This window comes from Phoca vitulina, unplaced genomic scaffold (assembly GCF_004348235.1).
Source record: "Phoca vitulina isolate PV1807 unplaced genomic scaffold, GSC_HSeal_1.0 scaffold2, whole genome shotgun sequence".
Classification (NCBI taxonomy): Eukaryota; Metazoa; Chordata; class Mammalia; order Carnivora; family Phocidae; genus Phoca; species Phoca vitulina.
The window spans coordinates 39,798,249-39,816,277 of record NW_022589705.1 but is presented as its reverse complement, the minus strand read 5'-3'; the positions used below and the strand labels follow the sequence as shown (position 1 = coordinate 39,816,277).

Below are 18,029 nucleotides of genomic sequence, written 5' to 3'. Positions count from 1 at the left end.
AGGTCAGTGAATTACACAAAGGGCACTCATGTAAGGCCCAGTAAGTTTGAGTTTTAATCAAAGTGCTATGGGAAGCTATTGAAAATATATAAGTAGAAGAGCTGTGTAATTTCATCTATGATTTGAAAGTTCACTCAGGGTCTTGTGTGGATAATGGATTTAAGAAAAGCAGGAGTGTAAGAAGGAAGACGATTCTAGGGTCCAGTGCAAAAGTACAGGCAGGATGTATAGAGCCATGGATGAAGGTGGTAGCAGGAAAGATGGAGAAGCAGTTGGTCTGGTGATATATTGTGGAGCTAAAGCCAATAAGACTTCCTATGGAGTGAATGTGGGAGATGAGAAAAAAATAAGAAACCAAGGATCTGTAACCTAATGGATATTGGTGTCATTTTCTGAGATGGAGAAGACAGAGGGGGAGGTTTTAGAACTTTGGGGAAAGAGTAGGAATCAAGAGCTCAGTTGGGCCAGATTAAGAGAGAATAAGTATTGAGAATTCAAAGAGACATGTCAAGTAGGCAGCTAAATCCGGAAATACAGAGGTCAATGGAAGAGTCATTGGTAACTATACAAGCTTGGGAGTCATTGACATACAGATAATACTTAAAGTTATTGGCTTAGTCTGAAAATAGACTAGAAAAGGAGAAGAGTAGACGGCCAAGGACCAAATCCTGTGGCATCCCAACATATGGAGATCAAGCAAAGATTGAGGAAACTGAAAAGTAGAGATCAATGAGGTAAAAGAATCTTCAGGTGAGTATGAGGTCAAGGAAACCAAGAGAAAAGAGTGTTTCAAAAAGTAGAGTGGTCACCCTTGTCAAACGTTGCTGGGAGGTTAAAACAAAAGACACCACCCACTGCACTTGGAAAGATGGAAATCATTGGTAACCTTCTCAAAATCAGTGTGAGGAGAGTGTTAGAGAATAAATCACTACTGGAGAGAATGTGAGGGAAGAGAGAAAGTTACAAGCCATTTTGACTTACAAAATAGTTTGAAATAAAAAGCCTATATCCATAGCACTCCCTTTGAAAACTTTTAGATAGTCTCCAAATGTGAAAGGAAATGGAAGGAAATAAAAATAAATGATGTTATAATTGGTATAACAAAAAAGCACACCAATTATTTCAACAAGTAGCCAATATAAATGCATAAATTTAAGAGACAGCATTGTATTCTCACAGTAACTTGAGATGTCTACTTGATAATGGCACTTTAGAAGTCACAAGAGGACATCAGTACAGTACTTTCCATGTGTATCACTTAGGCCATAAGCTGGACTCTTCCTTCTGTGCTTTGGCATTAAGAGTTGAATCAGTTGTGAAATTTCATGGTTGAAAAGGACTTAGAGGTCATTTAGTCCGACTCCTTTGTGTGAATGAATCCCCTCTACCACATCCTTAATGAATGCTGCTTCTTTCTCTTCTTGAACCCCTTTCATGACAGTGGATTTGCCACATCCTCCCAGTGCTTCAGGTAGAAATAAATGCATCTTATTACATTTCAGACAGATTTTCCACCCTTCATAATAATAGTTATTTTCAGCACTGTGAAACCTACCAATTTGATTAGTATGAGTTCTCTGTCCTTCATCTGTTTTGTGTATAAAGGAAAAAAGGCAATTATGGAACATGTAGGCCTTTTATTTCTATTTACCTGTCAACCTATATGCTGCCTCCTTCCAGAAAAAAAAAATCTTAAATGAAATGACTTAAAACACCTGGGTGCAACAGTTATTAAAATAGAAATAGAAATTCAAACTCCCGAAAAGAAATTCTTGACTCAAAGACTAATGTAGTTGCTGGCATTGAAATTAAATTTATCAGTGGGCTTTCTAGAATTCAGTACGAAAGGAGAAATATAGTGGATTACACAGTTCTCCTTATCTAACAGAAGAAAGTATACTAATTCTCCATTGAATGAAAATCTTTTTCTTAGTTCTAAATTACAAGAGGAATTTCTCATGTAGCATCTTACAAAAGAGCCTTATTTCTTTGTTTTCTATTTGCAGTCATTTTCACTGCCATTTCATTTTTACCAAGCTTACAATCTCAATCCAATGTTAAAAAAAAACTTATAGGGGCGCCTGGGTGGCTCAGTCGTTAAGCGTCTGCCTTCGGCTCAGGTCATGATCCAGGGTCCTGGGATCGAGCCCCGCATCGGGCTCCCTGTTCGGCAGGAGGCCTGCTTCTCCCTCTCCCACTCCTCCTGCTTGTGTTCCCTCTCTCGCTGCCTCTCTTGTCAAATAAATAAATAAAATCTTTAAAAAAAAAAAAAACTTATAAAAACTCTGTTGAATATAGGGGACAAAGCCTGAGCACTGGATAACTACTTTTCAAAAGGGACTGGAAAAACACCTTAAACTACCAAAATCATCCTTTTGGGGGGATCAATATTATGGGGCATTGGTTCCCATAGGTCCAATTCTTAGTGGATGGGAACAAATGAGAAACTGAGTTAATATCTCCTATGGCACTACCATCATTCCTTCACCTCTCTTAGAAGTAACTAAAGTTGGGTGATTACTAGGTACAAATGATATCCTTGTGAACTGAGAGAGGTGTACAGAACATGGTCGACTGAGAAGCAGAGAATGCTGAAAGGGTTGGCCTGAATATCTGACAATAATTTGGATCTCTCAGAAGGGAAGTGATACCTGTAAGCAAAAGGTATTACTAAAGCTGGCCCTGCTGCTAGGGGTAATGTGAAGAATTTGGGCTTTCTCATTTGCTCATTAAACACTCCAATTATTTTCCCAGGAAGGGCATTATAGGAAAGTTACAAATGGGTCAACTGTGTCTTCCTATAGTTAAGCCCCTGTGGTTTTAACAATACTTTTCCCTGTTCTTGGATTAGAGAGTGGGGGAGGTATGCCCACATAATGACCATTGCACCTTTGAAGGCTTCTGTGGTGCCTAAGACATCACAGAAGGCCCTCAGTAAAAATAAATTACTTTGCTCATAGTGATTATCACAGTTGGTTAGACTTTACCTGGACTCCCTGCTTCCATCATTAAACTCTAAATAACTAAAGACAGATCTCAACTCCTTCCCCACACCTAAAGCCAGCCCGGCATAGCTCTGCTTTCTTCTCTATAGCTAGAAAAGGCACACCTTTAATCTGTATTTTGTCCATCCAAATGTGGCAGCACATTATTATTATTATTATTACTGCTACAACTACTACTACTGTTGAATCTGGGTTATATCTTGAGGTCCCTTAAGGCCAATAAGCTAGATTCGATTCTCACAAATTAGTTACTGTAAAATCAATGCAAGTGCAGTAAAAGTATCCCCATACTGAATGAGGCTGTTTGTATACTGGACAACAGAATGTATGCATGGTGTTACCATGGAAAGAATGAGAGATTTCAGACTTAATCTAAAGAAGGCATTGGTACCCCTTTGAATAAGTAACCCCAAACAAACAACTTGGCTTTTTGCAGAATTAGAATAAACTGAACACATACTTGTTTAAAGCCGGGATATTGTAGGCACAGTAAATGCTAATGTCCATGCTGATAGTTGGCAAGTGCAAACAAGCATGCTGATCATTATTTCATCTAGCAGTTTATTATAACAAATGCCAGAAATCAAAGTCAAAGCTAAGCAAAACCCAGCTACCAACAGCATAATTTTCTCCTCATTTTTACCTATTCTACCCTTTAAATCCCTTTCTGATTAGCAGGAATCCTGGAAAAGAGGGTAAAAATAATAATAAAAGAGGCCTGTGAATTATTGGATAGTGTTTAAATGCCACGCAACTTTGAGAGAGAAGCACCAGTTGAGACAAGTACCTATTTCCCTAGAGCAGTCTAAAATATCTGAAAGCTTACACGATGCAATGGTGAATGGTTGTCTCTAAGAAAGCTCTCTGCTTTTGGAAGCTGAGTAGCACAAATACCTGGTGTGGAAGAAGTTGGCATAGCAACTCTGCATTTGCAGTGGTGATTCACAGAGTAAACAGGTGCATAAAACAACTACTCAAATGTGTTTGCTTCTCTACAAAGTGGTTACATCTTGTAAAGCATTTTTAGGCTTCTCTTTTTGAGAAATACAAACTCTTCGGTCTAATAATTTAAGGCATTTCATTTGCTGAATAAAAGAGGATATTCATGAGTCATGGAAAGATTTATTCTCTGTATTTTCTCTATATAAATGAGGTGACATTTAGGCTAAAAATAAGTCATTTCCCCTTCATAGAAGATACAATTCTCCATTGACCAGAAAATGGTACCAAAAGTAAGCTTTCTGTGTTTGTTAAAAAATACATTTCCAAGAAAAAAATTGCTTACCTCTTGGCAACAGGCCCCTTGAAATTAGGATCAAATGTCCTTGGATAACCTGCATTTAAAACAAAGAACTTTTTAAGCATATATGCCAATGAAATGGCAAATAAATACATATAAGATATTAATAAAGAAAAATCTACATCTTGGTTACTACCCAGTACAATGTTGAATTCATTCTTTGGTCCAGGGAAACATCCATTATGCCTTGGCTACATCTGCCAATCTTTTCCCTCTCTCCAATAAGAAGCAAGACTGGGAAGAGTTAAGGACCATATTCTATGCATACCGTACACATATCTCCCACTGTTCTGTGTGACAACATTATAGATTCCATCCAGGCTAGCAAAACTTGGAGGCCTTCTGGTCTGCAAAGCCGTTCTACCATCTGCCATCACCAAGTATTGCTGAGTGTTCATGAGGTGCACAGTATAATAGAGATGCCTGCTTATCTGGTTCTCCCCTTTCTCTCAGTAGATTAGGCTTTCCTTCAAGAAGTTGAAATATTAGTTGGTCTCTGCCACATTGGCTATATGGTATATACAAATCATTATTATATTATATAAGTATTATTTTTAACTGAATTTTTTAAGATCCTATTGGCAGGCTTCATGCCATCTGGGGAGATATCATTTATTATTGCATTATGAGTATGATATATTACCCCTGTTTTTTTTCTCTTTTTAAAATATTTAAACTTTGAATGGCTATCATTCTTGATTATTTTTGTGTATATTTTTCTTGTACAAATTTTTATATAAACTTTCTTTTCATAGCATGTCATGAATATCTATGTCAATAAATTTGTATCTACAACTTTATTTTTTAATGGCTGAAAACATTTCATTGTATGAAAGCCTGTTATTTAAATTTACCAGTCCTCTTTTGAACTTTCAGATTCTTTCAGTTTTTCTTTTATAAACATTGCTGTGATGAACATTCTTGTTAAATTTTTGCACACATCCTTAATGTTTCCCTTAAAATAAATTTCTGAAAGTTTAATACCTACATGTAGACAGTTCTTAAGAATTAAAATATAATGGCAAATTACCCTTCAAAAAGCTTGCATTTGTTTATATTCCTATAAACAATGAGAATGCCTGTTTTTCCATAGTCTCTCAGCAATGCTAGTTATTATCAGTTTTCCTCATCTTTTTTTTTTTTTTTTAATTTTTAAACAGGACAAGGTACACACAGAATGGCCTTTTCCCAGGACATGTACTGTGTAATCAGACCCAGGACTAAGTTCTGTAAAATCATTTCTGGTCAGTGATCTGTATTTTGCAATCCCAAACCCTCGATGCTTCTCCCCCAACCTAAGCATTCCCACCTCTTCCTCTAGGGATTTGTCCCTGTGAGAAGGTCTAGTCCTGAAATTAAAGAGAGCATTTCAAAAGGGACTGGCAAAAAACCCCCATGTGTCAGCAACCTAACTCTGCCTGTAAATGGGGACATGAGTTCTGAGGACTCAGAGGCCTCTTCACTGTAATCACAGGCTGAGGACAAAATAACAGAAAGGTAAGGACACACACAGAACAGAAATCTAAGAGCCAGCCTGTCAGTGAATATTCATAAAGCACCTATGATATGCCGAGAGTGCCAAGGGCACAGAAGATATATAAGGCATGGCCCCCATCTTGGAGACCTTAGCAACTGGTGGGACAAGATCAACATTTGATTCATTCAACAAATACTTCTTGAGAATCTTTATTTACCAGGCCCTGTGCTGTAACATATAAACACTGAATATACCATATAAAACAATCGAGAGCTAAATTGTGTGGTTATCTGCCTTAAGTGTTACAAGAGTTCTAAGAAAGTAGGTTTCATCAAGGACTAGAACAGTCAAGAGGGTCTCATTCGAGAAGTGAGAGTTTTATGAAAGATTAGAATAAAACAAGAGGGAAAAGAGAAACATTTTGGGTGGATGAAACCAGAATTCTGTTCAATTCAGGAATTATTTATTGATCACCTATTATGTGTTCTGCATTAAAAGAGGCACTGCAGGGGATACAAGCTTTACTGAAAAAGTCTCTGTCTTCAACAAGCTAATGAGCTGATGAGCACGGAGAGAAATAAGAAAAGTACAAAAATTACTATAATACAAAGCTGAACATGATATCATAAGAGGGTTACAAAGAAAGTGTTATGAGAGTTCCAGAGAAGGAAAGGTCACTTTTAGTTGAGATTAGTAAGGAAGGGTTCCTAGAGCCACAACATTTGGGGATGGACAGGTGAAGTTTAGACCTGTAGCAATGAATGAAGTCACAGAGATGATTAGTGTGGTTGGGGGGATGGTGAAAAACCCAGTTTTATTGGAGTAATGGATAATGGGATAAGAGAAGGGGAAAATAAAGCTGAATAGATACCATAGGATCAGACACAGAAAGCCTGAAAAATTGGGATGGAATTTATTTTATACATCCTAGGCCACAGGGAGCCATAGAAGGATTTTGAATGAAGGAATGACGTGGTAAAAGCAGTGCTTAAGGAGAGCAATCCAGCAGCAGTATACAAGTTGTATGGCAAAATGCAAAGTCAAGGAAATCAACTTAGGAGTCCGTTGTAATAATAGAAGTGAAGTAATGGGAGCCACTGCCCAAGTGGTGGTAGAAGTGATGGAAAGAGAGATTCAAGATTCATCAGGGAGAGTTGTGTGGCATAGAAGTCAGGAGAATCGTTTCACCTCTGAGTCTTGGTTTCCATATTTGTAAATGGGGATAACAACAGTACATATGCCATAAAGTTGTTATGAGGATTCGATGAATTAAAACCTGTAAAAGTGCTTAGAACAGAGTCTGGTACTTAGTAAGTCCCCAGTGGATATTCATTATTAGTGAAGGTAATTACATGAAAAAAATGTATGAATGACTTGGGGGGTAAAAGAGAGAAGTTAAAGATGGCTTCAAATCAAGTGACTATAGACCTAGAACCCGTAATTCTCAATCACTTTTAGTCTCTTGCCTAGGCTTTAGGGAAGATTGATGCTACTGAAATAGTTTGGGAACATTAGTAGGTGGAAGAAATTGCAAAGTTGTTATAAGAAAAAGAACATGAGGTTGATTTTGAAGAGACATCTGATTATAAATCCATCATTCAACCAGAGTTAAGAAACAGGAGTCTTGGGTCAAGTCTTGAGATAAATATGTGGAAGTCACAAAGTTTGTATCATGAAGTGATGAACTCCGTAAAGAAGAACTTCAGGATCTGTCAATTATGTTATTATAACAACCAGAACAATAGTATTTAACATGTTTTTAGCATTAAATGCTAAGTGCTTTACCAAGTGCTTCATTTGCATTGTTTTGCTAGCTTTGATACGATAACCTTATTATGTAGGTAGATTGAAAACCATTATTAGCCTCGCTTTACATATTAAAAAACATAAGGCACAAAGAGGCTGAGAACGTGCCCCACCTGGGATCCCCTCTGTCTAATCTTATTGTGGCAGAACAGATCTCACTGGCTATACCCTACAATGCCAACATTGGTTTCTACTCCAAGGGAAAGTGTATAAAATGTTTCCTGTTTGAGACAGTCCATATATACTTCAGTGTTGAGTTCTCTGACACACTGTCAACTTCTCCTTTCCTGACTGCTTCTCTAACTTTGCCCAACTGGGAACTCACCTCCTCACAATTAAGGGTAAAAGGTAAAATTAAACAGTTACAGGAAGGGAAATAGAAAAGTGACGCTCAGGAAAGCTAAAGAATTCCAAGAAAGAGGGAAGATTATAAATTCCACAGAAAAACGATTACTAAATGAATGCTTATTTGTATCTGGGACTGCTATAAGTACTTTGCACATAAATCTGCCATTTTGCACAATTCCACAGAGAATGCAATGTGAATTGTACTCCCTTGCACTGTGCAATGCAATACCCCCAGTATATTTAGTATGTTATTTAATGCTCCATAATTCTGTGAGGTGTGTCATTGTTATCATTCCATTTTACAAATGAGGAAGTTGAGGTACAGAGAGTGAGCTAATTTGCCCTAGCCCCTCAGCTAACAAGAGGTGCAGGTGGGATTGGAAAGCACATGGTCTGACCCCAAAGCCTATATTGAGCCACTTGGCAAGAAGTTGCTCATTGGTGATCTCAAAGAAATTCCACAGATGAGTGGGGAGAGGAGGCAGATGAAAAGGGATTAGCAACTTACATTGATCTTTAATTATTCGCTTTTTACATTAAAGATAGGCAAAACTGCTTTAAAAGTATCTAGGCTGGAGGGGCACCTGGCTGGCTCAGTCAGGAGAGCATGTGACTCAATCTCAGGGGTCGTGAGTTTGAGCCCCACATTGGGTGAAGAGATTACTTAAAAACAAAAAAAAGTATCTAAGCTGCTTCCAATTTTGATGTGATTTGTACCTTACAAAGTGAAAAAGTGGATCACAGTGTAAATGAAATGCTATTGTCAAATCTGTCTGAAAAGCTGACACTTTCTGATTGTAAATCCTGGCTGCCTTATATTTCAGGTGAAAATACACTAACGCCATAGATAAATGATAAGATTTAGCTGATTCCATATAGTAATGACAGCTGGAAAGTGATGACTTCAGCCTGCCCCATGTGCTGGAAGAATTTGTATTGTCATGCAAATTTTTTATTTCCTGAAATCAATACAGGCCCTTGCTTTTTCAGAGGCCCTCACGTGCTCTAATTGCATCTCTGGAATAAATAGACTGAAAGGCCAGCTAAATGAAAAGAGCCAAATGCTGAACTATCACATGGCTTAGCTAGCTGAATATAATTCATATTTCTAACTTACAGAAAAAATAATTATAATTAGGTAATCATTTTAAGAGCTTCTTAAGTTCATGTGATTTTCAGATCACCAAAATTATTATGACAACAGAATCACTAAAAAATATTCATTATAGAAATTACACACTTGTTATTATAGTTAACAGTTTGTATTGCACTTATACAATGCAATTTTTGTTACTAGAAATCACTCATGAGGATTAAGGAAAATAGTCCAGGTAATTAATTCAGCTCATGGGTGTGGATTTCACATGACTCTGTTGAATGCAAATGGTAAGATAAAGCAGCCAGGCATGCTTGGAAAGACTCTTTTCTTTAAAAGCAATCTGTTTCTCCAAGAAAAATTACAATAAAACTACTACTGATCAGTTATAAAAACCAAAAATCTGAGACCTTTAATTTTATTCCTTCAGGTATATTCTTCAGAGAATGTAATGTGGTTTAGACAGCAAAAAGGGAACTCTAAGGTGGGGAAAGTAGGACTTAGAACTGTTATGAATGACCAAGTCAGATAGCTTACCAAAAAGCAAGGGAAAATGGTATACTACAAAATTAAGTCTTGCCTTAATATTCAACAACAGATACCGGAAAACTGTGAATAATCAAGTACTTGTTTTACATTTGATTTTTACAAACATGTTTATGATTCTGTCTATAACTGAAGGCCTGCCACTTCATCCGGGGAAAGGAGTCCCTTTCCTCCAAGTCTCAACAAAGGATAAGGAATCATGTTCTTTGCCATTTCTTACAGGGAGATGTTCCTACTTCTCAGCCCAACACACAAGGCCTCTCACAAATGGGCCCCTATGGCCAGCCTCATCTCCTACCATCCCTTACTTCAAACTTGATCTTCTAGCAATTCTGTACTGCTATGATTCCAGCCCAAATCAGGTGTTTTGCATAGTGCCCTATGAACAATATGCCTTTCCCCTCTTTGTTCTGTTGACAATGGCTAAAGAAATCCTACAGTTCTTACAAATTCCCCACTCATCCTCTAGGAGAAGGACAAGGACCAAAACATTCTACTGCCTACTGTGCCAGTGGGCAGGGCCCACTTTTGATTAGAGACCAATGCTGAGAACTTTCATATAACCCCATCCCAAAGTAGCTAATTCCATTCATCTCTGAGACATACATTGCTGCACTTGGTACACTATGCCTTAAGGCATGTGCTATGGTAGACAGATGCCTACATCCAAATCCCCCAAATTGGTGAATATTTTACTTTACACGGCAAAAGGGACTTTGTGGGTGTGATTAAGTTGAAAACTATGAGATGGGGAGATCCTCCTGGATTATCTGGTTGAGACCAATATAATTACAACAGTCCATACATGGGGAAGAAGGAGACAAAAACATCAAAGATGGAGATGTGACTATGGAAACAAGGTTGGAGTGATATGATAGGAGAAAAACGCAACTGGCCATTGCCGGCTTTGAAGATGGAAGGGAGTCATGAGCCAAGGAATGTGGCAACCTCTAGAAGCTGGGAAAAGTAAGAAAATGGATTCTTCCCTAGAGCCTCTAGAAAGAAATTCAGCTGAGCTTATCCTTTCATTTTAGCCCGTTGAGACCTATTTTGGACTTCTGACGTCCAGAATTATAAGACAACAAATTTGTGTGATTATAAGCCACCACATTTGTGGTAATCATTACAGCAGCAAGAGGAAGCTAATATATATGACTGTTTCTCCTACTGGATTAATAGCTCCTTTAGGGCGGACACCAGATCTTGGTTATTATTCTACTGTTATTACCTACTTTGGTGTCTCATATGTACATACATAACAGGCACTCAATAGATGTTTCTGGAGTAAATTTTTATTAAATTTCAATGTAATTTTGAACTCATATGTTTAATTTAGATTATGAATATACAAATAGGACATCAATCTTGACAATTACCAGCTAATCATTGTAGATAGAGTGCAACCTGGATTAAAAGCAAGTTAATAGATTCCTAGAATTGCACTGATGTGAAAATTACTCTATTAACTCAGCATCCAATTTGTAATGTCAAGACCAGTAGGAGTTAACAAAGGAAGTAATGGAGACAGTATCCCATACTGGTCAATAAAAATTGGGCATCGAATTTCTTGGTATCAAATGTCATCTTTCCCATCTAAGAACTGTATGATCTTGGGAGAATTACTGTTTTTCTCTGTGAACTTCCATTTTGTCATCTATTAAACGATAGATAGTAGCAAAAAAAATTTAAAAAATAACAAAAGAAGGAAACAATTTCTGTCTTTGGGGTGACCATTGGAAGCAGTAAAATATATGTAAATTACCCTCATAACCAAAGTAGATCAGTGTAGAATCAATGCAACCCAACTTAAGTTGGATTGTCACCTGACTATAAGCGACACCAATAATTCTAGAAAGGTTTCCATGACTAAGCTGGATGTGACATTTATGGAATAACCTTTTGGAGGAGAGGAATTTTGAGGATGCTTAAAGGGAAGAATGTGCCATGTGGGAAAGCTGGAAAAAGCACATGCTCAGCCATAGCAAAGAGTATTCCTGGGGGAGGAGACATGAGAGCAGTTAGAAGAATGACACACATCATCCAGAGTTGGAGTAGGATTTACAAAGCCCCTCAAGTCTTCTGAGAAAGTAATACAATTGACATGTGTTTATGTATCTGTATGATGAAGAAATAGGAATGTTAAGGCCGAGGGACTGACAAAAAGATTGCTGTCATATTTCAGAGATAAGATGGTAGGTGCCTGACTGAGGCTGCTGCAGTGAGAGAGGATGAGGCAATTCCAAAAGCACTGCAGAGGAATACATTTGGTGGGGGTGAAGGAAAGGGCAGGGTGCCATGCTTCATCACCTAATGACGGCAATGCCTCATGCAGAAAATGATGTGCATTCCAGAAACTCATCTAGGGCAGAAACATGACCCCTCGTTGGACATAGCAAGATTAATGGAAATGCAAATGAGACTCCTTCAGCACTGATTCATACCAAACAATACTGTGGTACCATGACCTTACAATGGTTGCCTTTCTCCCAGTCTGAGTAACTTCCTAAACATACAAAATGATAAATCACCCTATGTTACATCAAGAATGTCAAATCTCCTGCTTTAAGAAAGGGTTTTCTAATCACGGGGTTGGTTTCTAAATAGTTTGCATCATCATTTGAAATAATTCATCCAATATGAACACAAGTCACTAACATTCAGTGAAAATGTCAACCTTAGAAGCAATACCTAAAAGAAACAACCCCTACTTCCACTGAACAAACAAAAGAAAACATTCATAAAGCACTCAGGCTGCTTCTTCATAGACTGATTTTATAGGCAGTGCTGAAAGATGCATGTTTGGGGGCATTGGAAATGCACTTCTGAAAAAATGATTTTTCTTGACTACTGTGACAAAGCAGTGAATTTGTGCTATAGAACAGCCATGAATTATTGGATAATCACATATCTTCTCAGAATAAATAAAATTCTGAATCAATATTGATTTAAAAAGAGAGTCTGGAAGCAAACAAGAACATGAATTGAGTTTGAAGGTTATCAGCTTAGGGTTCCTAATATTTCTTTCTAGCCATTTTTGTATTTATTGCCCAACATGAGGCACTCAAAAAAAAAAAAAAAAAAAAAGGGGGAATGACATACTCTAATTGTGCTGGAACAATTCCTTTTTTTCTTCCAGTATCACAGGATATGCATTATAATAATGATTACACAAGACCCTATTCCCTTACATCCCAAAAAATATAACAATTTCACAATCAGAGATAGGAAATGAAGAGTATATTTACTTGCCCTGAATATAAAAATAAGTGGCTTCATCTTGCCTTTCCATCTGCAGAATTCAAGCAATAACACAGTAAATGAATAAAGTTTGGGGGAAATGATAGTTTTCATCATTATACAGATACAAAAATGAACTTTTATTAAGAAGGAGAAAATTTTTTAAAGTTATAGTTGAGTAAAAGACTTTCTGTTGAACTTAGGAATAAACACTACTAAAGAAAAATAGCAAGAACTTGTCAATTTATTACAAATGCATAAAGCAGTTTGGTAGCTAGTGATGACATCTCTCCTACTTCTTCGTATTGTTCACAGGTTATTGATGAGAACAAAATTAAACTGCACATCAACTCTGGCTTTTGCCACAACTCAAGATAATAATCACTGGAAAAACATCCCTATTCCTGGGCCTGAATGTAGGGAAGGAAACACGATTTTAGTGTATACTTTCTACCCACAAGGCATCATGATCCAACAAATAAAAACTACAGGTGGAATATACTATTAGAATCTGTGTTAGATGAATGCCTCTACTTAATAGGATAATTGGGGGGGAAATTGTGGTAAACTATGGTCTTTCACCAATGGGTTAGACTAGTTACTCAGAATGACAAATGGGGGAATAGCAGACAACAGGGATTACACAAAACCTACTGGATGACCCACCCTAAACTGCTATTTGCATTCAGAGAGGAGAAAGAGAGAGAGAGAGATACTAAGATTCTTCTTTCTCAGGGCTGGGATGGGGGAGTGGGTGTGTGTTACAGAACAAGACAATCACTTGGAATGGATGCCTGGGGACTTATCTCACTTCCTCCTATAGTCCCATCTCCTTGGATCGAGTCAAAGATAAAATAGCCTGGATTTTATACTTGTAAATTCTATGGAGCATCTGTGAGGCAGAAATGCTCATGAATATTTTTTCCTCACAAAATGGATTTTCCACAAAGAGACTGAACATATTATGGTTCATTGTCAAAAGAAAACTTTGGTCTTACTTCTTTTACATTCTATATAAATTTGGAGGTGGGAGTGAAAGACTGGGGAAGGAAAATCTAGCACTCAGGACAAGGGTTTGCCCCATAATCTGCCATGACGGTAGTAATACAAAACTATGAAGATCAATCTGTAAGTAAAAGTTTACTTCTCAGCTCTAATTCCAAAAGTATGAGAGGTTCAACTCTCTCCATCCCCATAAAAACAACTACAAATTCTGGATAAAGCTTAAAGAATATCTTCTAAAGAGCACTGGAAAGCTTACAAAGCAGTGAAGAAATACCAGGCCAAAATCTAAGTGAAAGTGGGAACCCAGGGAGAGAAAGACACTACTAAAGCTACTGTAGCCTCAAAGATATTTACTAACTTAGCAAATTCAAGGAGCAAGGGGAACAGAAGACACAAACCAGAGGCTGCTCAGGATAAGGAGTCAAATAGGAAAACATCACTCCATTAAGTTGGAACTCCAAAGGGATATACTCTCAAAGTGAAACCCACATCACCCCTAACAAAATCACCTTGACACTGAGCAGAAAGATGGGGGAAACACCCTCATTTGAATTTGCAGTGTATGTGAAGTAATCTCAAGTGGGTTCAATCTGTAGGTGTTCCTAGGCAGCTGACAGACAAACAACAGACTTCTGGTGGAATGTATCTTATTCTAAGAATTCTCACAAATAATTTTCCAAAGAAAATATGCAGCAAACAATAAAAAATAACAAATTATATAAAGAAACAAGATATCATGAAAGAACTAGATATACAGAGACAACAGAAATAACCCCATAAAGTCTTCAGATATTTGCATGATTAGTCCCAAATTATAAAACAACTACAGTTAACTGGTTGTTTGTTTTGTTTTGTTTTGTTTTCAGAAATAGAAGACAAACTTGAAAATAAATGTGAAGAACTATGTTTTAAAACTACCTAGCAGATTCAAACATGAAGCAAATTGAATCTGGAAGTGAAAAACACAATAAATAAAATGTACAGCTCCATGGATAAGTTTGATAGCAGATTAGACCCAGCTGAAGAGGCAATTGGCAAATAAGAAAGTAAGTCAAAATAAATTATTCAGAATGTAGCAGAAAGAAACTAAGAATGGAAAATATCAAAGACAATTTGATAAAATGAGCATAGGGTGAAAAGTTTTAATATATGTCAAATCAGATTTCCAGAAAGAGAGAATAAACATGATGGAGAGAGGCAATGAAAGAAAATAACCACTAACACAGAATATTTATCTAGTGACAATTTGTTCCAGAATAAAGAATGAAATAAAGAAACTTTCAAGAAAAAAAAAAAAGAATTTGCCATCAGTAGAGTCTCACTAACATATATTAGTATATATCTAAAAAAAAAGATTTATTTATTTATTTTAGGAAGTGAGAGAGAGCACATGCATGTGTAAGTGGTGGGAGGGGCAAAGGGAGAGAATCTTCATGAAGATTCCCCACCGAGCATGGAGCCTAACTTGGGACTTGATCCCATGACCCATGAGACTCAGGTTTGACCTGAGTCGAAACCGAGTCAGATGTTCAACAAACTGAGCCACCCAGGTGCCCCTTAAGTATATATTTCTGAGAGAAGAAAAAGTGACCCAGATGGAAGGTCTTTGATGAAAGAAGAAATGAAGAATGAAGAATTATGGGGGGGAAAAAGAATGATCACTGGCTATATAAAACAATAATAATAAAGTCTTGTGGGGTTAAATAAAATGAGAGAAGATTATAGCAATAATAGAAAGTAATCCAAAGAAAGGGTAAAATATTAATAAATTTTAAACTCAAATAAGTATGCATGCTGCAGTTTTTAAAAGAGTAGAACCAGCATATATTACTTTGAAAAGAGTGGAGGAAGGAAAATAGAAGAAGAAAAGTTAGTCAATCCAAAATCAAATAAGAAAGAGAAGAAAAATAAACACAGAACAGTCAGAGAAATGAGAAAGCACAGCATAATGTGATGTATATTGTTATGGAGCGAATGTTTGTGTCCTCCCAAAATCATACGTTGAAAGTCCTAACCCCCAATATAATGGTATTTGGAGATCAGGTCTTTGGGCAGTAATAAAGGTTTAGATGAGATCCTAAGAGTGGGATTATTGTTCTTACAAGAAGAGGAAGAGCGACCAGATCTAGCTCTCTCTGCCATGTGAGGACCCAGTGAGAACCAAATTAACTGGTACCTTGATCTTGGACTTCCTGGCCTCCAGAATTACAAGAAATAAATATCTGTTGTTAAGCCACCCAGTCGATGACATTTTGTTATAGCAAACTAAGACATACATAAACTCAGATATATTGATGACTACATTAAATATAAAGGACTAAATATGCCTGTAAAAGATAAAAATTGTCATTCTGGAAAAAAAAAATTGAACAATATGCTGTATGTATATCCCCCAATAAAAGACAGAAAAAGGTTAAAGCAAATTGATGGAAAAATAAATAGTATGTAAATTTTAACAAAAAGAAAGGAATTATAGGTAATCTCTGAAAACAGAAATTAAGGTAAAAAGCATTAGTAGCGATAAAGAGGATCACTTCATAATGATAAAGTCCAATTAACAAAGCAGATACAATAATTTTAAATACATGCACTTAACAAAATTTAAAATGTAAATGTATAGAACTACAGGGAGAAATAGACAAATCCACAATTATAGTAGGAAATTTTAACATACTTTCTCAGTATTTCTCACTATTATAAAGCATCAAAAAATCAGTAAATGTACATTCTCCTCAATAAATAGTGATAGGACGATGGATATCCATAAAGAAAAAAATAATAAACTTGGAGCCCTACTCACAAAATCAATTCTAGATAGAAAGACCTGAAGTGAAGGGTAAAATTATACTTTATGACCTCAGAGAGAGGATTTATTAAGCCATAGTACAAAAAGTACTAGTCATAAAGGAAATAAGTGATAAATTTAACTACAACCAGAATAAGAAATTCTGTTCATCGAAAAACTCAATAAAGAGAGGGACATGACATCTATAGAGGGTAGTAGTAACAGGATAACATTTAATTATTAATACCAAGGATATGAAAAGAACTATGGATCAAAGAGAAAAAGGCTGGTAGCAATAAAAAAGGAGGCAAAAGACTTAGGTAGGAACTTCAGAGGAGGAAATCCAAATGGTGAATAAATAAAAAAGTAGCATTCAATCACATTAATAATTAGGCAGATGTAAATGAAAACCACAAAAAGAAGTAACTATGTGCTCTCCAAACATTTGCAAAAAAGGGAAAAGTTTGACAATAGGATGTGCTGACAAAGATGTGGAATCTCCTACACTGCCCGTGAAAATAAAATCAGTGGTGGCTTTGGAAAAGTTTGCCATGATCTGACCCTACGACACAGCGATTTCAGTCCTAAATTTTATCCCAAACTACTGCATATGTGTATAAAGATACAGAGACAATTATGTTCATGGCAGCATTGTTTATAATAGCCAAAAATTCAAAACAACCCAATGGCCATTATAAGTAGAGAAGATAAATTACGGTATAGTCACAATGGACTACTAAGCAGTTTTGCGATCATTGTTTCCCTATTTTTATTGTAGTTTATCATCTCTTATGCATTCCTAAATCATATAATTTAGTTTTGGTTATTTTTGGTTGTACACAAATGGAATGTGGGGTGGTTTGGGGTTTTTGTGGGTTTTTTGGGTCTTTCCCCCTTATCATTATGCTTGTGAGATTCACGTACCTGTATGTGAGCTTTCTCTCTCTTTCTCAGACACACACAGAAACACACACATATTCATGAACATGGAAGAAAGTAAAATTCCACTTTTTCCAAACAAAAAGTCCCACAAAGGATATTCATATTACTTCAGAGATTCAGGTAGTCCAAGTTCAGAGATTCAAAGAGTCTATTTAGTGACCCAACTGAGAAACCAACTATCTATCATCTTGATTATAGCTGCAAAGCCTGTCTCACCTTAGTAAGTCACTTCTCTGACTCAAAATACATAATATTTCCACTATATATTAGTCATATATACAGTGATTTATTTATTGTCTATTTTCTCCACTAGAAGTTCTAAGAGGACAGGGCTTTGTTTTGTTTACTACTGTATGTTCCACCACCCAGCAGAGCAGTTCTGGTCCAGAGTAGCTGCTGATTCAATATTAGTTATGAACATATAATGGAGTATCTCTTCGAGCTGTCCTTTTAAAGTTATTTGTGCTACTATTTTATATTTA

At 36.6% G+C, this 18,029-nt stretch overlaps 1 protein-coding gene across 5 annotated transcripts in view; it reads right to left on the bottom strand.

Moving 5' to 3' along the window:
* SLC44A5 (solute carrier family 44 member 5) overlaps positions 1-18,029 on the bottom strand; it is a 351,239-nt gene that overhangs the window by 150,443 nt on the left and 182,767 nt on the right. For all 5 annotated transcript variants that reach the window (XM_032425923.1, XM_032425947.1, XM_032425932.1 and 2 more), the window contains one exon: positions 4,291-4,339. In XM_032425923.1, coding sequence (XP_032281814.1) covers positions 4,291-4,339 — 49 coding nt within the window. The remainder of the gene's footprint in view (positions 1-4,290; positions 4,340-18,029) is intronic.